Source organism: Fusarium oxysporum, chromosome II (genome assembly GCF_013085055.1).
Source record: "Fusarium oxysporum Fo47 chromosome II, complete sequence".
In the NCBI taxonomy this organism is placed as follows: domain Eukaryota; kingdom Fungi; phylum Ascomycota; class Sordariomycetes; order Hypocreales; family Nectriaceae; genus Fusarium; species Fusarium oxysporum.
In genome coordinates, this window is record NC_072841.1 from 624,191 (window position 1) to 644,547 (window position 20,357).

At 48.5% G+C, this 20,357-nt stretch overlaps 9 protein-coding genes across 9 annotated transcripts; 4 read left to right on the forward strand and 5 right to left on the reverse strand.

Moving 5' to 3' along the window:
* Window positions 1-422: 422 nt before the first annotated feature.
* Window positions 423-1,399, forward strand: FOBCDRAFT_268572 (uncharacterized protein; the record flags this gene model as incomplete). The annotated part of the gene is made up of 3 exons (XM_031172489.2): window positions 423-558; window positions 615-1,036; window positions 1,091-1,399. The coding sequence occupies 3 exons, from the start codon at window positions 423-425 to the stop codon at window positions 1,397-1,399; spliced, it is 867 nt and encodes a 288-aa protein (XP_031049274.2).
* A 458-nt stretch (window positions 1,400-1,857) lies between these two features.
* Window positions 1,858-2,404, reverse strand: FOBCDRAFT_268573 (uncharacterized protein; the record flags this gene model as incomplete). The annotated part of the gene is made up of 2 exons (XM_031172490.2): window positions 1,858-1,941; window positions 1,994-2,404. 2 exons carry the CDS (start codon window positions 2,402-2,404, stop codon window positions 1,858-1,860), a joined length of 495 nt encoding a protein of 164 aa, XP_031049275.2.
* Window positions 2,405-2,836: 432 nt separating this feature from the next.
* FOBCDRAFT_268574 (ketose-bisphosphate aldolase) lies at window positions 2,837-3,754 on the forward strand (the record flags this gene model as incomplete). Its single annotated transcript, XM_059611420.1, has 2 exons — window positions 2,837-3,435; window positions 3,484-3,754. 2 exons carry the CDS (start codon window positions 2,837-2,839, stop codon window positions 3,752-3,754), a joined length of 870 nt encoding a protein of 289 aa, XP_059464047.1.
* A 67-nt stretch (window positions 3,755-3,821) lies between these two features.
* On the reverse strand, window positions 3,822-5,716 carry FOBCDRAFT_175586 (fungal-specific transcription factor domain-containing protein; the record flags this gene model as incomplete). Its single annotated transcript, XM_031172492.2, has 3 exons — window positions 3,822-5,467; window positions 5,534-5,568; window positions 5,631-5,716. The coding sequence occupies 3 exons, from the start codon at window positions 5,714-5,716 to the stop codon at window positions 3,822-3,824; spliced, it is 1,767 nt and encodes a 588-aa protein (XP_031049277.2).
* A 559-nt stretch (window positions 5,717-6,275) lies between these two features.
* Window positions 6,276-8,116, forward strand: FOBCDRAFT_128490 (Dak1 domain-containing protein; the record flags this gene model as incomplete). Its single annotated transcript, XM_031172494.2, has 2 exons — window positions 6,276-6,759; window positions 6,816-8,116. 2 exons carry the CDS (start codon window positions 6,276-6,278, stop codon window positions 8,114-8,116), a joined length of 1,785 nt encoding a protein of 594 aa, XP_031049279.2.
* A 281-nt stretch (window positions 8,117-8,397) lies between these two features.
* FOBCDRAFT_128468 (amino acid/polyamine transporter I) lies at window positions 8,398-10,124 on the reverse strand (the record flags this gene model as incomplete). The annotated part of the gene is made up of 4 exons (XM_031172495.3): window positions 8,398-8,773; window positions 8,820-8,899; window positions 8,947-9,905; window positions 9,947-10,124. The coding sequence occupies 4 exons, from the start codon at window positions 10,122-10,124 to the stop codon at window positions 8,398-8,400; spliced, it is 1,593 nt and encodes a 530-aa protein (XP_031049280.3).
* A 221-nt stretch (window positions 10,125-10,345) lies between these two features.
* Window positions 10,346-11,786, reverse strand: FOBCDRAFT_213872 (uncharacterized protein). Its single transcript, XM_059609369.1, has 2 exons — window positions 11,707-11,786; window positions 10,346-11,662 (listed from the first exon to the last, which is right to left on the reverse strand). The coding sequence occupies exons 1-2, from the start codon at window positions 11,780-11,782 to the stop codon at window positions 10,386-10,388; spliced, it is 1,353 nt and encodes a 450-aa protein (XP_059466697.1). The 5' UTR covers window positions 11,783-11,786; the 3' UTR covers window positions 10,346-10,385.
* Window positions 11,787-12,039: 253 nt separating this feature from the next.
* Window positions 12,040-14,208, forward strand: FOBCDRAFT_213875 (cytochrome P450). The gene is made up of 2 exons (XM_031172497.3): window positions 12,040-12,565; window positions 12,608-14,208. The coding sequence occupies exons 1-2, from the start codon at window positions 12,433-12,435 to the stop codon at window positions 14,122-14,124; spliced, it is 1,650 nt and encodes a 549-aa protein (XP_031049282.1). The 5' UTR covers window positions 12,040-12,432; the 3' UTR covers window positions 14,125-14,208.
* FOBCDRAFT_153948 (P-loop containing nucleoside triphosphate hydrolase protein) lies at window positions 14,209-18,906 on the reverse strand. Its single transcript, XM_059608366.1, has 13 exons — window positions 18,712-18,906; window positions 18,159-18,669; window positions 17,597-18,097; window positions 17,322-17,555; window positions 16,474-17,280; window positions 16,134-16,433; window positions 15,977-16,091; window positions 15,865-15,936; window positions 15,744-15,794; window positions 15,636-15,700; window positions 14,982-15,594; window positions 14,856-14,939; window positions 14,209-14,806 (listed from the first exon to the last, which is right to left on the reverse strand). Exons 1-13 carry the CDS (start codon window positions 18,895-18,897, stop codon window positions 14,224-14,226), a joined length of 4,122 nt encoding a protein of 1,373 aa, XP_059464048.1. The 5' UTR covers window positions 18,898-18,906; the 3' UTR covers window positions 14,209-14,223.
* Between the last annotated feature and the right edge of the window lie 1,451 nt (window positions 18,907-20,357).

The following is a 20,357-nucleotide window of genomic DNA, read 5'->3' on the forward strand; positions in this document are numbered from 1 at the left end:
GTATCTTGGAGATTGTCAGGTTTTCGAACGAGAGAGGTTTTCCTTAGCTCCAAGTGCAGGAATCAGCTGTTCTAGAATCGTGGAGACCCCAGATTTTCGCCAAGACTAATTTAGTTTCTGCCCCTACCCGAGCTGAACGCCAGGGACGACGCTATTGGGGTAACTAAACCGCGGCTTGGGGTTCATTAAGGTCGCGAGACGGAGTACAGTGACCAGGATGTCACGTCCTTGGCGGCGATGTTAAGTTCCTTGGCTTATTGTGGCATGATTTGTTTCGCGCAGCAATTTGGTGGGCAGCCGCCTTGAGGACAATATTTAAGATTTCTTTACTTGACTTTTTGAATAACTGTCTCTCTTCTTTTACATCAGTTCACTTACCTATTCCCTCAAACATTCTTTCTTAAAATTAAATCCATAACACAATGACGAGTGGACCTCAAAACACAAACGGTACCTCTAACGGTACAAATGGCGCCGCCAATGGACATGGGCCTCTAAGCACTATGCCCGGACCCAACCATGACTACAAGGTCACCCTACAAGACAAGGTTATTGCAAGTATGTTATTTTGAGTCACCAAATCACGCAAAATTGATCGATACTAATAATAAAAGTCACTGGTGCCAATCAGGGCATTGGCCTGGGCATCGCCGAAGTCTGCCTCGTAAACGACGCTGCTTTCGTCTACAGCCTCGACGTTACTGAACCTTCAGAACCCTTTGAAACTCTACTCAAACGCTTTCCGGGAAGATTAGGTTCCCAGAAATGTGATGTGACCAATGAAGAGAGTGTGACTTCTGCCATAGATGCTATCATCGCTGCAAAGGGCCGTTTCGATGGTATGGTTGCCAACGCTGGTGCCACCAAGCATCAACCGGCCTTGGACTTTACAGCTGAGCAAGTTGAGAAGCTGTTCCGATTAAACGTATTTGGGGCCTGGAATTGTGCAACGGCTGCTGCGCGCGCATTCATCAAGCTTGGCTGCAAGGGCAGCATTGTGTTTACAGCTAGTATGACATCCTACCGCCCAAACAGAGTCAGTATCCTCCCAAACTTTCTGGCAAGTCTTCTCCCCGCTAACTTTGGATAGGCTGCCCCATCAGCCCCATACGGCGCAACAAAGGGTGCAGTGCGAAACATGACCCATACACTTGCGATGGAATGGTCGCAGTACGGCATTCGAGTGAACAGCATTTCACCTGGTTTCGTCAAAACTGCTCTGACATATTATGTTGAGACGGCGCCTGACTGGGATACTAAGATGAAGTACTACGGTGGCATGCCTCGCCTGGCGCTACCGCAGGAGCTTGGAGGTGCATATGTATACCTGCTGAGTGAGACGGCGACTTACACCACGGGAATTGACATCCCGATTGCTGGTATTGTTGGCGCTTGGTAATGGAAAACCTTTTCTATAGATAGTTACCCATCTTCAATATATTTAATTGTATCATGAAAGCAGCTCAATGTTGTACTTCATTCTTTGCAGCTGGGACTGGTAACAGACTGCTTGCCTTCTCACTACTCGTTTGAATACCGCTGAAATGCCAACAAAGGATGTTAAACGTATATCATAGATTATTTAAAGGCAAATGTTTATATTCCCTTATGGTGTTTCGGAAATAAGGCGCTCTTTCTGCTTCGTCCCCCACAACTGGATGGAGATATCGATAGGGTTTACACAAGCGAAAACATAATGACATGAAACTTTATGTAAAAGCTTCCAAGGCATACAAGATATCATACACTTTATCTGACTTTTTACTGAGAACCGAGAAGTGGAAGAAAGTTGTAGAAGTCCGTTATTAGAGATTAATAAAACTCATTGTTTTTGGTGTCTACTTCAATCTCCCAATCCTATGCAGCTGCTACTGGCGCTGTTATGAGTTGTTGGCTGTCGTAATCCTCAATGATCTTAACCTTGGCAGCAGATGACGAGTTCTAGAACAGAGTTAACAATGCACTCGCTGGAGGACAGCATAGCTGTACGTACGGGGTCAAATTGGTACCCCAGCCATTCCTTCACCAGCCTCTTAGCTAGCTCAATCCCAACAACCCGTTGTCCCAAACACAAAACCTGAGCATTATTACTCAAAACTGAACGCTCAACAGAGAAGCTGTCATGTGCTGTCACAGCCCTGATACCACGAACTTTGTTGGCAGCGATGGCAACACCAAGTCCAGTTCCGCAGATCAACAAAGCTCTGTCAGCTTCACCCTTTGCCACTTTCTCTGCAGCTGCGATGGCGAAGTGCGAATATGCAGTTTTGTCCTCCTCTGATGAAGGACCAGCGTCGATGACCGACGAAACACGGGGGTCAGTGAGAAGTTGTTGGGCGATGATGAACTTGTAGGGGAAGCCGGCGTCGTCCCCGCCAATGACTATGCGAAGTCCGGATGGCATTGTATGTCAGCAACGTAGTAAAGGAGAAATTATTGGTACTTAATCCAAATCTCAAAGCTCAATATTGATAACCAAATAAATTTGGTCTCTGCCTCTGTTGTGTACTTTATGCTCTTCCAATGCCTTTTCCTTCGGACGCGCCCGGAAGCGAATCATAGTCGCAATGCAGGTATTGCGCTTCGAGGTCAAGCTGCTAAAGTCGACAAGGTTCAGACGAGTAAAGCTAGCTCGGGTTGGGTTAGTCTCAGCTGCAGAATTACCTCGAGGCGCGAATGTGCGGAGACATTTTTGGGGGTTAGTGCAAGGATTAATGGCAGAGTGCCATGGGTGTTTGAATCAAGCACAGCCTGACCAGGCAGACAATCTTGCTTATACATTCAGTCAGTATAGAAGCAGATATTGCTTTTAATTTAGCAGCCAAACATCGCCAAAATGACTTTCACTTGGGAACCGCAAAACAACAAGACCTGCCAGATCCTCAAGGCAGCTGAGGATGGAGGCTACGGAGTCGTTGCACCGATAGCTTACAACATCGAACACATTCTGGCTTTTGTACGAGCTGCCGAGGCCAAACGTAGTCCTCTTATCATCCAAGTCTTCCCTTGGGCCATCACCTTTTCATCTGGCCTCCTCATCCACGCAGCAGCACACGCAGCGCGCAATGCTTCAGTTCCCATCGCAATCCACTTAGATCATGCACAGGACGAAGCAATCATTCGACATGCCGCTGATTCTCTCCCCTTTGATAGCATAATGGTAGATATGAGCCATTACGAGATGGAAGAGAACCTGTCCAAGACCAAGGAGCTGGTTTCGTACTGTCATGCGCGTGGAATTGCTACTGAAGCTGAACCTGGTAGAATTGAAGGAGGGGAAGACGGAATCGCGGATACAGCTGATTTGGAGGGGGCCTTGACGACTGCAGAGCAGGTTGAGGATTTCATTGCGACGGGGATTGATTTCCTTGCCCCTGCATTTGGTAACGTACATGGAGAATATGGCAAGCGTGGTCCTGTTCTCGAATTTGATCGGTTAGTAAAACCGCTAAGTGATTACATCAAGTCTAACAAGGTCTTCAGGCTTGAGATGATACGATCAAGAGTCAATGGGCGCGTGAGAGTTGTCCTCCATGGGACCAACGATTTCCCAGAGGATATAATGAAGGCCTGCATCAAGGGCGGTGTGTCCAAGGTCAATGTGAACAAGCTTGTCTTGGATGACTACCTCATTCACATCAAGGAACGCGCCTCGAAGCTCAACTTGACGACACTGATGGAGGATGGTGTAGAGAAAGCTCAGAAGCTGACGGAGTGGCAGATGGATGTCTGCGGTTCTACAGGGAAGGCTTAAGAGAAGCTATACCATAGTTCATTATTATCAATTATGAGGGTGACTTTACTGGCTGAGTCTTGTGTTCTCAGAAGGCGTCCTGACTTCCTTCCAGATCTGCCTTGGACCACTCTGTTCTCAAATCATCTCTCCACATCTTCATAGGGACCCAGTTAACTCTAGCCTCACAAGCCTCCATCAAAGAAATAACTTTTTCACGCTTATCAGCTTCTTGCAAACAAAGACCCGCCCCGTAAAGACACTGCGCTGATACGATTTGACAGGCCTCATCCTTCAAGTCCATAGCTATCCCGCAGATGGTGTCTACAGATTGCGTGAGTGTCTTTTGCATTCTTAGATACCCATTAAATCCAGCCGGTATTGGACTATGAAGCGCTATCAATATTTGCGCAAATGCAAGTGCCTGCAACGCAGCCCCAAATTCTGGTGGGTGTATCCAAATTCTTTTGAAGATGTCAGTGGTTTTGGAGGGTGATGGAAGGGGTTGGTATTGCTCGCCGAAGTGAGACTTGAGCTCTTCTATCTTGTTCAAAATGTCAACTCTCGCACGACCCAAGTCCACTGGCGCTAGACGATTCGTTGTCGAGCCGGATACGGCAGCATGGGAATGTGCATAGTAATTCACCGCCTGAGAGAGAAGATATATAGCTCTCTCTGCCAAGTCATGCTGATCAAGCTCACTGAGGTCCTGAACTGGAACCCAGAAACTGAGGCAGGGTCTCTTTTCCCTGAACGCAGCCCAGATGTCCTGACGGAGCCAAGCCCACCAAACAGCCTGGCGAAGACCACCAGAACCTCCGTTTACGTCTTGAGATCTCTGTATCCAGAAGACGCCCTTTAGGTGTCTCTGCCAGTTTCCCCGCCCATCTGATTCGTCAAGCATCTCATAGGACGAGATGACAATGGCGGTGGCGAGAAGCTCTTCTGAGTTGGTGTAGCTTGTGTAGCCCAGAGCTTCCTGTACGTAGTGAAGCGTCTCATAGTAATACCGAATCGACTCGTTATCCGCTACACCTTGGTCGGGATGATTGCTGGGACAGGGTAACTTGGAGCGATGACGTGCAGCGAGAGCAAGAATGGCATGAAGAAGTCCTGGGTCTTTCAACGCCAATCGAATGACATACGTAGAGAACAGTCTCTGGGGATGAAAAAGGTCCAGCCATAAAGCACACTTCTCTGCGAAGTGGCGAAGTAAGACAGCCTCATGCGGCGACAAGGTTGCCGGACTCACCCCAGCTTTCCAGCTAGTAGGCTCGACTTGGGCAACTTGAGACAAACGTGCTTGAAGACTTCCAATGTCTGGAGGTCTCTCTTCACCTTCTCTCAAGGCTGGAGTTGGGGCAAGTGAGAAACCGCTATCTGCTTGTGCAGCGTCATTGGCGAGCAGATCAAGCCATCGCGTCGAAGCAAAGTCGGCAGTCCAGAAGGCTGAATCTGGTGACCAGGTAGAGGTAGGTAGTGGCTGAGCCGCCACGCCGAGGAGTGAGACATCGTTTGCGGACAGGGACGGCTGTATATTGGGGCCAGTGTCAGTGGCTAGGTGGTTGCTGTGTGAGTCTGGATCAAGTGCTGCTGGAGAGTCCTGATCACCGAGGAATAACTGGTCCCCTGATTGTGTTTCGGACTCATCAATGCTTGTCAATGAAGACTGCGTTTCGGGGTAGACACAGTCGCGAGATCTGATCGTACAGGGTCCGCAGACTGGACGCCTCTCTGGAATGCGTCAATAATGGCCCCTTAGCGGGTATTGTAGGAGGCAACATGAAAGGTCACTCTCACCATCGCATTTCTTGTGCCGCTTGCGACACGTCAAACTGTATCTATTAGACCTCAATGATCATATCATGCAGTCACACATGAAGAGATATGCACTAACCAGCCAGTTCTCGTACGCAACCCTCGGCTGCGAGACTTGCGAGGTCTCTTCCTCAGCCGCGTTTGATCGTCTTCATCTCGGTCCATTGGAGATAGTGTCGCATGGAGTGACGCGAGACGAAGGTTGGCAGAACAGGACTGACAGCATACGATTTCGCCGACATGGGAAGCTCCATTGCCGGTGTTTAGCCAAAGCTGCCCTGAGTCAAGCTAGGAAGAAAACCTGTGAATATTGAACTACGGTGCCAAAATTAATTAGCCTAAAGGCTCATTAAAATATACTAGGTTTACCTGAATCTTTTCATCACTTAGAGTGGATGTCCTAAGTTTCTGGCTTCCCCAAGCTAGGTTGGCTCCAAACTGCGGGGAACCTTGCTAGTCTGCGAGCTGGACAAGTTGCGTCTCGCGGTCATTTTTCCATGTGTTACCCTGCAGATAATATCTAGGCGCTGAAATACTCTAAGGGAAAGTCGGGAGAGGTAACCCGGCTGGAATTTGGTTCGTAACGAGGTTGGAGCTTCTTAAAGCGGTACCTATGGATGATAAACTTATATATGTAGGCACTTAATTAAAATAACAATTAATCATGATTCAATCACATTGGTGATATGTTCCCATCAATCCTCCCGCGATTTTGCTCTTCATCATGTCAACAAAACACTATTTCTCAGAAGCAGCTGCAAACTCTTTGGTACCCCGAGCACTAAGGTCCCTTGTGACAGCAAACCCCCATCTAATCTCAAACGAGCCCGAACGTGTTGTAGCTAATCTACATCACGACCCCTCAAAAGTCGCCATCATCAGTGGCGGTGGTTCAGGCCATGAGCCCTCCTGGAGCGGGTTCGTCGGTGAAGGCCTTCTCTCAGCAGTAGCATGTGGCGACATCTTCGCTTCACCAAGCACCAAACAGATCCTAGCTGCCAAGAAGCTGGCACCATCTACCAAGGGAACCATCCTTCTCATTACGAACTACACTGGGGATCGACTTCACTTTGGTCTTGCTGCTGAAAAGGCAAAAGCTGCAGGATCCGGGGAAGACTATCTGGTTCTTCCAGCTACTGATGATGTTTCTATTGGGAGAAGCAGATCGGAACGAGTGGGAAGAAGAGGCATGCCTGGTCATGTATTCAGTATGTAGCTCCCAATGAGAGAAAGCTGGGGCTCATTATACTGATATAGGCAATAGCGATGAAAATTCTCTGTGCTGCCGCCGCCGAGGACTGGTCTTTCGAACAATGTGTGGACCTAGGCCGAGCAGTAAATGACAACACCGTCTCAATCGGATCATCGCTTGACCACTGCCATGTGCCGGGTCGTCAATACCAGAGAGTCGCCGACGATATTTGCGTTATCGGAGCCGGTGTTCACAATGAACCCGGCCAACAACTCGTTTCTCCTTTCCCAACAGTTGAGACAGTTATAAAGTCTTGTTTGGAGCTTCTATGTGACAGCAGCGATCCAGAACGAGGATTCTGCAAATTCACTCAAGACGATGAGGTTTTACTGCTGGTCAATAACTATGGTGGTCTTTCAAACCTGGAGCTTGGTGCGTTAGTGGACGAGATTCAGCAACAGCTTGCTTCAACATGGTTTATTCAGCCAGTTAGGTGTCTATCAGGATCGTTTGAGACCTCTTTGAATGCACCGGGTTTCTCGATCTCGCTCTGCAATCTATCAGCTTCTGCAAGCCTTTGCAAGACAACAACCGCGACATTACTCGGGCTTTTTGACCGGCCTACAACAGCTGTTTCATGGCCAAACCTTGCCAGACCGTCACAGAAGCTTGAGTCTCGAAGCGAAGGAAAGCAAAATGGTCACGCAAATGGAAACGAGTCTGCTGCTGCCACCAAGCAGTATGACTCAGTGGATCCCTCATTACTTGAGAGGTGCATCCGATCAGCATGTAAGAAAGCCATCCTAGCTGAGCCAAAGCTCACTGAGTGGGATATGATGATGGGTGATGGTGATTGTGGTGAAGCAGTGAAAGGATTGTGCGAATCAGTGATTCGAAAACTTGACGAGGGACATGCTGCCCCAGACTCTGTTGTGTCGTTCCTCGAAGCAATCACCGACACAGTTGATGACATGGGCGGAACCCTAGGTGCCATCTTTGGCATTCTCCTCACAGCTCTCAACAACGCCCTCAAGCGTCAACTCTCAGGTCAGAAAGTCACCAAGGCAATAACTGCTGAGATCTATGCTGAAGCGCTTCATGTTGCTGTCGAGTCTCTCAAGACTTGCACGACGGCAAGAGAGGGAGACCGCACCGTGATGGATGTTCTTTTGCCGTTTTCGGATGAGTTTGTGAAGACAAAGAGCTTTGAAGCTGGAGTCGTGAAGGCCAAAGAGAAGGCAGAGGCTACGCGATATCTGAGACCGAAACTTGGAAGGGCTTTGTATGTTGGTGAGGCTAGTAAGCAGCAGGTACCTGACCCGGGAGCCTGGGCACTTTCCGAGATACTTAGCGGTATGGCAGAAAACTTATAGAGGCTAAATGTACATATGCTATTATATCGAAAATCCTTTTTAGTTTTAGACTTGTTTATTTTTTCTTTCTGGTTTATAAGCTTACGCCTCTTTAACTCAAGTAGCAGGAACCGTTCTAGAGCGCAATAGAAGCCCATTATAAACTGCCCTGATACTATCTTAGGACAGTCTCAACTCAGGAAACTATATCCTAAGACCATCATAAACTTCCCCACCTTTATACCTCACAACACTTAGCAACATCTATCAGCCTCCCACAAACCGTCCCCAAGCCACACTCACTAGTCCCTCTTGACAGGAACCTTTCGGTACCTAACAGTCTCAACACCAGAGTCATCAAACGTCCTATCCGCAACAACCTTATATCCCCCAATCCTCGGAAGTATCTTTGTCCAGAAGCTCCAGTAAACGCCACCAAGGATCAAAACGCCAACACCAACAACTGGGAACACGTAGTACGGGTATCCATCTGCGTTCCAGTCACCATCGGGTGGTATGAAGGGTACCAAGGCCAGGAAGACGTTGGCGAGGAGGTAGATTATGGAGATGGGGAGATACGTGTGCCACGGTGATGACCAGTTCTCGGACTTTTTGTAGTGCAGGTATATCAAGCCTGCTGTGACGAAGCCGTTGATCCATGAGCCCGGGTATGTGTACCTAGGTTGTTAGCTTTGTTGACGAAGCGTGGAGGAGGATGACTTACAGGTTGACGATAAAGTTATAAGCTGGTCCAGCAGGCGGTGCGAGAAGAACAACGACCGTGACAATCCAATGAAGAAAAAGCTAAACCGTCAGCCCCATCACTTCGACCAAACACGAACACAACTTACCGCAGAAGCTGGCGCATTGAATGGCTTATTCGACGCCCAGAACCGACTAAATGGCAACATTCCCTCCTTCGCCAACTCCTGATTCAATCTCGCATGTGCAAACGAAACAGCAAGGACATTTCCAAGATTACTCAGCGCCACAAAAGCAGGAAGACTTCGCGCAGCCGCACTCTCACCAAAGATGTTTCGGAAAAAGAGGCCGGCGACGATGACTTCGGACTTGGCGAGGTCTGATTTCGGAATCGCTGCAAAGTACGCTACGTTTGCGAGGACGTACAGAATCGTAACACCGCCGATCGCAATGGGCGCTGCGATGGCGAGAGTTTTCTTGGGGTGTTTTAGTTCGCTTACAACGTAGTTTGCATTCTCCCAGCCTTTGTAGCTGTATATGATATTTAGAAGGGCGTTTGAGTAAGCGTATGCCCCGCCGCCGCCGTAGCCGTCGCCATCTTCGATCCTGAAGGCGTTGTCGAAGTTGTGGGGGTTGGGCACGCGGCGATGGCCTGCGAGGGCGGCAAAGCCTGAAAAGACGATGAAGAGGAGAATGACGACTTTGAAGACACCGAGGACGTTGAAGAGACGGATACCCCACTTTGGTGTTACGCTGTGCATGAGGACGGCAAAGGTTACGCATGTTACGGCGATGCCGCGAGCTTCCCAGCCATCGGGTGTTTCTCGTCCAGATGCAAATAGGATATATCGTCCGAATGCAAGAGAGTTACCGGATGAAAACCCAAGAAGAATCATCTGCGATGCAAGAACGCAAGTTGCTAAATATCGAGGACGGCGATAAACGCGCTCAAGATAATTCTTCTCACCACCAGACCGTGGGATAGCTAAGCCGAATTCGAGAAAGACGCTTAGACCGCAGAAGGTGAGGAAGCCGCCGATCACCCATAGCATAAGAGAGATGCCGACAGAGCCAGTAGCTGCAAAGATACTCGACGGCGTTGAAAAGACTAAAAGTCAGCGTGGTCAACTCAGGAAATGGTAAACTTACTTCCTGTTCCGATCATCTTATTCAGAATCAAAAACACAGCGCCCGTAATACCAATCTTTCGATCCTCACTGTACGCAAAGTTCTGCGCGTCAATGGTACTTCCATTATCAGGTCTTTCATCACTGATGTCATCGTGTCTCAAGCCATCAAAGGCCTGAGTCTCTTTACGGTCCGCCATTGCTGCTGAACAAAGTACACGGGAGATTTACGTGCAACTTATAAGAAGAAGATACGGCGCAGAACGATGTCGACATTTAATCCTGGTTATGCGGAATATGCAGTGAGTTACTCAAAACGGCAGGTCGTGAGATTTGCGGGCGTTGGGCCGGCCACAAAATAAGCTCATAAGCATAAGACAAGGTTTCATGGGTGCCGATCCTACGACATGGGTGTGCGGGCACGGAGGAATATGTAGTATCATTAAAGTATCTAAAAGAGTCTAGAAGCAAAAGATGTGATCGCTCATCTTGGCAGAAGCGCCGGGCTGCTCGAAGCCAAGGTTGCCAAGCGAGGTCTTTGCCGCCTTTACCATCCCCGGCGGTCCGCACAGCATGATCTTCGAGTCGGCGCCTGGCGCGGGGAACTTTTCCTGCATGAGCTCTTGTGTAGCGTACCCCGTGCCAAAAGTCCAATTTTCCGGTGCGTTTTCAACAACGTAGTACAGGCGGAAATTCTGGGGGTATCGACGCGCAAAGGTTTCGAGTTCGTTGCGTAGAAGAATATCTTGTTCTGAGCGGTTTGCGTAGATGAGGCTTACTTGTGTCAAGTCGCGATCGTCTTCGCAGATGGCGCGGATTATTTGGAACATGGGCGTTATTCCTGTTCCGCCGGCCAGCATGCCTATTCGTTTGCAGAGACCGTTCTTGTAGCGCATTGCGCCCTTGGGACCGCGGAAGGAAACCTCATCGCCGAGGGAGAGATTGGCAAGGTATTTTCCTGTCAAAAGACCGTCGGGGTAACATTTGATGACGAGCTCGAGTTTGCCCAGATCGTTGTTGTTGGAGATGGGTGTGTATGAGCGATTCACTGTCTTGCCGTCGATTTCAGCTTTGATGGCGAGATGTTGGCCTGTTGGGAGACCGAGGACTGTTGTGGGTGTTGGGAGGCTGAAGACAAGACGGTAGACGTTGGGGGCGATTAATTCCTTCTCGATTAGAGGAAGAGCGTGGTATGCTGTTGGGTCGAGCCAGCCTCGTTGAATGAGGGGATTGACTTTTGTGACCTTGGGCATCTTCTTGTGAGGAGCGTAGCTCATAAAGCCGCCCTCTTCGAAGTGAAGATGCTTAGAGAGTTTCTTGGCGGTGATTGTCCCAGCGACGGTGAAGAGTGCTGAAGCAATCAAGAAGCCTTCAAGGAAACCAGGTCCTGAGCCGCTGGTCTTGAGCTTGGGTAATGAGTTAAGCATCTCAGGGTTCAATCGATATGCTTGAAGCGCAACAGCGCCGACAGAAATAGCAGCGGTAGCTGTGAGTGCCGTTGAAGTGAAGCTACTTTCAGCAACAGCCTTTGGAGCCGCCTTTTTGAGCGTCACAGCTTTTGGGGCGCCTCGTACAGGTGCACCACTGTACGTTCCAATCAGATACTCCTCCATAATCTCAAAAGCATCCTCAGAATGGCCTGCATTGTCAAACTCCACCGTTGAGTCCTTGCCAGCAACTTCAATCAGGACATCCGCACCACCAGGATGATCCTCAATGTATTTCGTAACATCATAAACTAAACCGTCAGAAAATTCTCAACCCCAAAACAAAAAAACATACCTTTTCCGTTAATGATTGTCCAACAATCATCACGAGTGTTGTGAGCAGCCACTTCTTTAGCAGTAAACGAAGCCATTTTCTTTAACCGCACAGAAAACAATTACGGAGCGCAGGCACGCTATATGAATGCAATCAAATACCATATCAAGGATTGGCCAGTTAATTTCCTCATCAGGTCAAGCCGAGGCTCCAAGGTCTTTTCTCGGCCGACTGTGGGTCCGGAACGGCCGAGAGACCGTGCTTGCTCCGTTTCATGATTTCACCAACTTTTAAAGGATATAAACCCGATAAACATGGATCAAAGGTTGCATTGACCGAGGCACGGAATTCGGTTTCAACGTAAATGCCGTCGGATTTGTTGTTCATGCCTTGATTGCCTAAAGACACGATAAGCTGCCGGCATATTCGCACCAATTCCATGACTCAAATGCGTTATTTCCATACGAATAAGCTAAATTAGTCAAATCGACGATACCCGTCCAATAGTGCAAGCCACACCGAAACTTAAGTACTCACCAGCGTACAGCGGAGATTTTATGCGCCACCGAATCATCCCGTCCAAGCGTCAAATTCTTCACCCCTATCCATATCTACCGACAGATTGCAAGGTTTGTAGATCCACTCCACGTTGAGGCTCTGAGCCTCGGCTCATTTAACGTCGATGGTCTATATAGACAGACACTCCGTAGCAGCCTGTCATTTGTTAGACAATTCTCAGCATTCATCATGGCTACTAAACGCTTCCATCTTATGGGTGAAGACCCTTCAACTGCCCAGGAAATTGAGATCCCTACGTCATTAGACGAGCAAGGTCTTCAACATCTGGTGGCGTCGCATTTTGCAATTGTTGATCCATCTGGTAAGTAGATTCAATGGCTGAAGCGATGTCGCTAATTTCTAGGCATTGGTTTTGTCACTGAGTCCGATGCTTTGACAACCGTTGCAGACGTCCTCGCCGCTGATGACATTTCCATCACCATCGATGGAAAGGCTGTTCGCGAGGTTCCAGGCCCAAAAGGTCTGCCTCTTGTAGGCAACTATTTTGAAGTGTACCCTGACCATCTCGGTAACCACCAACGGTTATTCGAGAAGTATGGCCCTCTCTTCAAGACCACCAACATGGGCAGCACCATTTATCACACAAATGATCCCAAGCTGGCCAACATTGTTTTCGGCGAGACAGACTTTTTCTCCAAGCGCATCATCGAAGGTCACCCTCTGTTCCCCATCAAGAACAAGGAGGCTGGTGTTTTCCTTGGTGACACTGATACAGAAGAGTGGAAAGAGGTACACAAGTTTCTGCCTCCAGCTCTTGGTCCCAAGGCCGTGCGACACTATGCTCCTACCATGCAAAAGACTGTTGAGGATGCGTTCAAGGTTTTTGACGAACTTGATGAGCGCGACGAGGCTTGGAATGTGTATCCTTACATGTTGAAGCTTGGATCTCAGGCTGTCGGCAAGTTGGTGCTTGGCATGGACTTCCAACACTTTACCTCTCCTGATGCAAGACCTCATGCAATGGTAATGAGAATTGCGCAATCTCTGGAACTCAACAAGAAGATCACTTCAATGGGCAGCTGGTACAAGAACCTCCCATTCGGTGACCCTCAACGTCTCCGGGATGCTCGCGCGCACATGGAGTTGATGATGAAGGAGTCTGTTGAGAACGCTTCCAAGGGTGAGGGAGACTTGGAGCTGCAGGATGCTGCTGTCCAAGCCGAGAACATGGTCGATTATGTCCTTCGTGCTAGTGATAGCAAGGGCAACAAGCTTCCTCGTGAGCGAATCATGGAGCCTCTTGTTGTTGCCACTGGTGCCGGTTTCACAACAACTAGTTCTCTTCTTTCATGGCTGCTCTACGGCCTCGTTGCTTACCCTGGCATGCAAGAGAGACTTCTCCAAGAAATGGTGGACAATGGCTTCGATGAGAACACCCAAATCACTGCCGACCTTACCAACAAACTTACCTTCCTTGACAAGTACATCAAGGAGACACAACGACGACACAACCCTTCGTACCAACCTGCACGAACAGCATCCGTCGACATGGTCCTCCCCGGTGGCTATAAGCTTCCCAAAGACTCTATCGTCATTCCCGCCCTTCACCACATTCACAACAACACCAAGATTTGGGACAACCCAGCTTTGTTTGATCCTGATCGATGGGACACTGATCGTGTCAAGAACCGCCCTAATGCTTCGTATATTCCTTTCGCCACTGGACCTCGTATGTGTGTTGGTTTCAACTTTGCTCTGCAAGAAGTCAAGGTCTTCCTGCCCAAGTTGGTGTATCGATACAAGTTCAGTCTTGCACAAGATGGACCTGTTGAGTATGATCCAATGTTTCAATTGATTCGACCGAACAACCTGTATGTGAGGGCAGAGCGAAGGATAAAGTGGCCTTCAAAGAGCGATTAGATTGGGATATGGATAGACAAAAGTATAATAGATTTAATGTACAATAGATGAGATGAGATGTATGTAAGAACATTGATATACATGGTGAGTAGAGTGATGTCATCCCCGCAGCGCCTTCAAAGCTGAGTTCTGGACGAGTAACTCCTTTGGGTCGCCAGTCTCGATGATTCGCCCATCCTTCATGACAATGGCGAGATCAAAGTCTGTCACATAGTCAAGACGATGAGTGACTTCAATCACTGTTCGCCCTTGCATAACCTCTCGAATGATACGTCGTACGTCTTTGTCGGTAGCGTTGTCAACACTGCTGGTTGGTTCATCGAGTAGGACGATCTTTGAATGCGAGAGGAAGGCTCGTGCGAGACAAAACAATTGACGTTGGCCGACTGAAAATCCAAGCTCACTCAGATCAGCATCAAGTCCACCGCGGGTGTCAATGGTTGCCCATAGGGTAGTCTTTCTAAGAGCTTCAATGAGGATTTCATCCGCTTGGATGAGTGCTTCCGGGTCAAGATTCTGTCGTACTGTGCCTGTGACGCTTACGGGATCTTGAGGGATTGTTGTTATCTGGGATCGGATATGTTGACGTGATAGTAATGCTAAGTCTTTGCCGTCGATATGAATCCTTCCTGATTGTAGCTCGAGTAAACGTAGAATTGAAAGGATCAAAGATGATTTGCCACTGAGATGTCAGCTAGTTCACCGAATCATCAATCGACTTTGGCCATTACCTTCCAGTACGTCCACATACGCAGACTCTTTGCCCAGCTTCAACAGTAAGAGAAACATCACGAAGTACAGGTTGCGATTCATCACTAGGTTGTTAGTCGGAACTCCCAGGAGAGGCTCTCGCGTACCTGTATGACGCAGTTACGCCATCGAACACGATTCTACCCCCTGGCCAATTGTCTGGCACTTCGGTCTCATCCTGCTTATTTTCGTTCGGGGTGTTGCTGATGAACGATTTCAACCTGGCAATAGCTCCAAGTGACGTCTCCAGAGTCGTCCATTGATCAATCACCGTTGTTAGTGTCAGGTTCAGCCCTAGCAGGTTGACCATCGCTAGCCCAATGGCACCCTCGCTAGTGGTACCGGGAATTCGAAGCGCAATTGTGACTAACAAGATGGCCATCCCAGCAACGAAGAGGTCCAGCACTAGTTCTAACCATCGCTGAATACAAAACATGAGATAGAAAGGTTTCTGTGATGTATTCAGCATACGACAGCTTTCATCCAGAAACTCATCTGTCCAACCGAATGAGCGGATAGTTGCGAGTCCAGCAGTAATCTCTGTGAATTGTGTGTAGAGTGGTGTCTTGGCTTCCAGATCCAGTAGTCGCATCTGTCGAGAGGTACGAAGGTAATACTTCTGGATCAGATATAGAGCCAAGAATGAAATTGGGAGAAACGCGCCAAAGTAGCTGGCTCCGGATGCTACCACACCAATTTGAACCAGACATCTCAAGGTCACTGGGAGAGTTAGCGGAGTCTCATAACCAGGAAGTGCTTACAATCGAGTGTCAGATAGAACGCTAGTGGAAGAGACATATCGATGAGTGTCATGTCCTGACTGAAGCTACTCGGATCAGTAAAGACTTTGGAACCGGTCCTTGACCTACCGGTTCAGAATGCTACCGTTTTCTGTTGATGTAAAGAAATGCAAAGGGGCTCTGTCGAAACCAAGTTAGATACGGACACCTCGATAACTCTGACGAGTCCAACACTAGACGGCGTACGCACCTGCAGACAGAGTTCAAAAGCTGCTCGTGGAGGTTGTTTGATGATTTTTCGACGCCTACAATGAGAAAGTAACTGATAATCAGCGAGGTGCTTCCATAGCCGGTTCACTTACTCGATGTTTAGGAGTGCCAGGGCCATTGAAGCAACGACTAGTCCTATATACCCTCCTGCGTAATGGGCATCCTTCGAGCCTTCACCTTTTTCCGTCCATATTCGTAACCAGATTTCTATATCATTAGCCTCGTCTGAACAAAGATCACAATACTCACGAGGCATGGCTTCAAGTACGGCGCCGATCACTGAAGTTGGAAAGATGATGCTAATGACTTTCCAACCCATTGACTTAACATATATCTTGTAACAATCGGTATCCCCAGTCTTTCGAGTCAAGTCAATTTCCTTCTTCGGAGTAAGCTTGACTATGTCCTTTTGTGTAGGTTCCTGAGTTTCGATTGGTGCGATAGTATTTAGAGTTTCGGTGGCTTCAAGTTGAGAGTATGGAACTTGATTGCGAGTGATTCGGCCGTCTTCAATCACGGTAACAAAGTCCGCGAATGGTAGATAATGAACTAAACTGTTAGAAAAGCTTCAAACCGGGAGAGCCCATACCGTTACTGGTTACCAAGACAACAGTGCTCGTCCGAAGCAAACCATCAGACCCCAGAAGGCGATGGAAGACTGTATCTGCAGTCGTTCTGTCAAGGCTGCTGAAGACATCGTCAAGTAGAATGAGCTTTTTTCGCGAATAAACAGCTCGTGAAAGGGCAACCCTCTGTTTTTGGCCTCCACTTAAAGTCACTCCACCAGAACCAACAGTTGTCTCTTGACCTTGGGGCAATTGATGGAGATCCTCATCCAAAGCGCAAGCATGAAGAACTGTCGACAGCCACTTGTCGTCTATCGGCGACAGCCCAACGATGTTTTCTCGAATTGTGGTGTTGCGGAGCCATGGTACCTGGTCGCAATACGCAAGAGAGTCCTCGGTCTTGACCGTCCCCTCTGCTGGTATAAGCTCGCCGATGATCGCTCTCAAGAGTGATGACTTTCCGCAGCCTACCCTGCCTGCAAGCATGTTTAGTGTCCCGGGCGAGATGTGGAGGTTTATATCGGTGAGCAAAGAATTTCCGTCGGGCGCCTGAAAGTTGGCGTTCTGCACAGTGACGGCGTCAACATCGACTGTCTCCTTAGCAACAACCTGCTCATCCAGGAGCAAAAACGCTTGAATCCTGCCACAGCCCCCGACAACACCTGCAATCTGCATCAAGGAGACGAGAATCATGATAAGTGGTTGAGTCACAAGAGAGATCAGGGACAGCGATGTGAACGCTTCTGCGACACTCAGGCCTTCATCTGCTTTGGTCCAGTAAATTGCAGACATGATGACAACCACCGGAGTCAACTGGGCAGAGATCATGGCTGTACCGTTAGCGATGTAACGCAATCATGAGGCGACTTACCAAGGGCATTGAAGTAGACGAGCAACCATCGGAACTTGGCAGATACTTTGAGCTCTTTGACTCTTAGGCCCTGGACCATTTTGCGAAAGAAATCTGTCAAGCCCATCATTTTGATGCCTTTCATCTGATTGAGCATGCTTGATGTTTCACCAACTCGCTTCTGAACAGCTTCATTCCATTTCACTGTCGCTGGCTCCATGGCTGGAGAGATGATGCCGCTGAGGATCGTTGTGACTTGACTGTTAGCTTGGTCTAACGTGGGATAGAGTACTCACTGACGGTTGGAACCAGCACAAGCAAGCTAGGCTTACCAACTTGACGATAAAGCAGATAAATCCCCACAGGAAGTTCAAGCATGTTTGCCCACATATCATGGACCGAGGCTCCGGCAGCAACAATAGTCTCCACGTCCGCCGTCATGAGTGTAACAGGTGCAGAGTCCTTGATGGACGTGGTCTTGAGCTTGAGCGTCTTCTTGAAGATCAAAGACACTAATCCACCTCTGTACATAGTCACCAACTGGTAAGACATGTGTTTGTGCCAGGCGCCAGAAATGGCAAGGCCGAGGTAGATGAGGACTGTTGCTCCGATGAGCCCGCTGGAAATTTGGACCGACATTTCCTTTTTGCTGACGAGCACGATGACGGATTGGATGAGGAAGGGCTGCGCAAAGTTGAAGCCGCTGTGAAGGAGTCGAGGGATGATACCGGCAGCGAATTGCCACTTGTATGCGAGGAAAGTGGATTTCAAGAGACTGGGCTGGCCACTATTGCGGGCTGCAACTGTTAGATGTCCACAGCAATAAGGTTCGGGATTGATCGGAGAGTCTCGGCTTACCTCGTTCCCATTGTTTCTCCAACGGCGCTGATACATGGTCTGTATCAAACTTTGAGTCTATCGCCTGTAAGTCTTCGGTCTCGAGAATGGTGCGATGGCCTTGCAGAAAGAGTCCATTCAACCACCAGAAGAAACTCCTGTTGACCACTCCTGATGAGGTCTCGTGTATCTTTTCTTTTTCGTTGAGTAGGCTCTTTGGTGTTTCTTCGAGAATCAAGAGAATCGTCTTAATTACGAATGAGGCAGTGAATACAGCTGCAATTGTCCGCATCGATCGTATCCAAAAGGTTCGGACGAGGGCAATGTCGAGGATGATGGTGACGACGAGAAATGCCCCGATCAACTTCGGCGGTTTCTTTGAGTTTCGGTGTTCAACGAACGACAAAGCGGCAAGTGCAAAAGATTCGATCAAGCCAAGGACAGGCTCAGCGATGGCTGTATTTGTCGAGTTTTGTCGGCACCAGAGGACAAGTAAAGCGGTTTGAAGGCTGGCATAAATGGCGATCGTGACCTGATTTGTTAGCACAAGGAGCAAGAAGAAGCGATTGCTTACCATTTTTGCCCACAACAAGGGTTCAGATTTGGTGACCCTTTCATTGTTCCAGAGTACATAGAATCTCAGCGGCACAAGCAAGATGAACAGACCAGTCGGGAGGAGAGACAAAATACTTTGTTCAAAAAGAATTGTAAAGTCGAAAACGCCCGCTCGCTGCGGGCCAAAGTCTTTATCCGCATTCATGGTATGAGTCTGTCATGATCTTGAGAAGTCGCATGTTGTCGCGTCCCTTCAGGTTATATACCATCAAGCTGGGTTGGACGAAGGTGCGCAGCGCTCCAAAGCACCAGAAGAGGTTTAGCGCGGAGTCATGATTGATAATGTGGGGGCAAACGGGATACGGGATACGGAATACGGAATACGCGTTGAGCCTTGCTGCTAAAACAAGCATTGCCTTTCGTTACGGTCATCCGATTGACTGTATCGTCAGCGTGGTTCGCGTCGATTCAGGTCAGATATACCAGTGGTCGAACGGTACCCAGCCCTGACCCGACATATCATCCCCATCCTACCAGGCACCATCAGTTTCTCGTCGTGCTTTGTGGCATCAAGCATAACTCACCCTGGCCAGCTCGTTATAGCAGCGTGGAGCTTCAAAGATAAACATGATTCAATCCATATTTGAGAGACAGAGTGCCAAAGATCGATATCGGTACTGCGAAGGCGCCGCCATATTCTCTGTACACTAATGTCAGCAACACAACATGAATCCTATGCTCACCGGGCTCAATGAATGAATGAGGTATCGCAAGCCGAAAATGTCAGGTTCATTGACAGAAAGCTTGCTCAGGAACCCAAAGAACATGGCGGCCCTAGATAAGCCTCTGCCAACTCAGCGCTGAGGCGCAAAGAGGACTGGTTCCGAAGCCAGGCGACCGACCTGCGACCCAAAGAATATGGCGAGCACAGGGGAGGTCCTTCCGCAATCCCCGATCCTTCTAGAAAAGGAGGTAAATGCGCTCGTTAAATAGGTAGGTGTTGGAATTTTACAACAACTGCGGCCCGAGAAGTCCAGTTTTTTTTGCATGGTGTTAGAAGGAAAAAAAGGTGAAAAGAGAGGGGAAGGGGTAAGAGAGTCCTTGGTGGCAGTGAACTGAGGGCAGGGCACTGTGAATGTGGGCATTGACGTCAACAGTGGCAGCAGCAGTTTGTTCACAACAGAAGCCACAATATGGCCTACTCATGTTGTGGCGTAGTGTTCCGCTGTTATGCTGCAATGTTAACTTGTTAAGGTTCAGGGCGCGTAGTTTTCTTGCTTGGTAACTACGTTGGCACCGTCAAAACCCATTGGTCACGTATGATACTGCATTTAGCCAAATTGCTAGAACTTTATAATTCACTATTGATCTAATAGCACGCCCATTTCGAAGAAACAACCTATTCCGGGTTGGTGATGGTTGCCATTCCGGCCCTTTGTTTGACCACCAGAATGATAAAGATCAGCTGGACTCACTCCCTCGGCCTCCAAGTCGATTGTGGTTGGATTCATGATACCGCTTACATTTCTAATCACAGTCAAAGGACTATGCATTGAGTTTCTTGCATTTAGAAACAAACTTCGAAATCCTGAAATGATATGTCAAGCTAATAAGTCATGTTCAGAACACCGCTTACGTCAATAATGGTATGAATGTAACCACGCA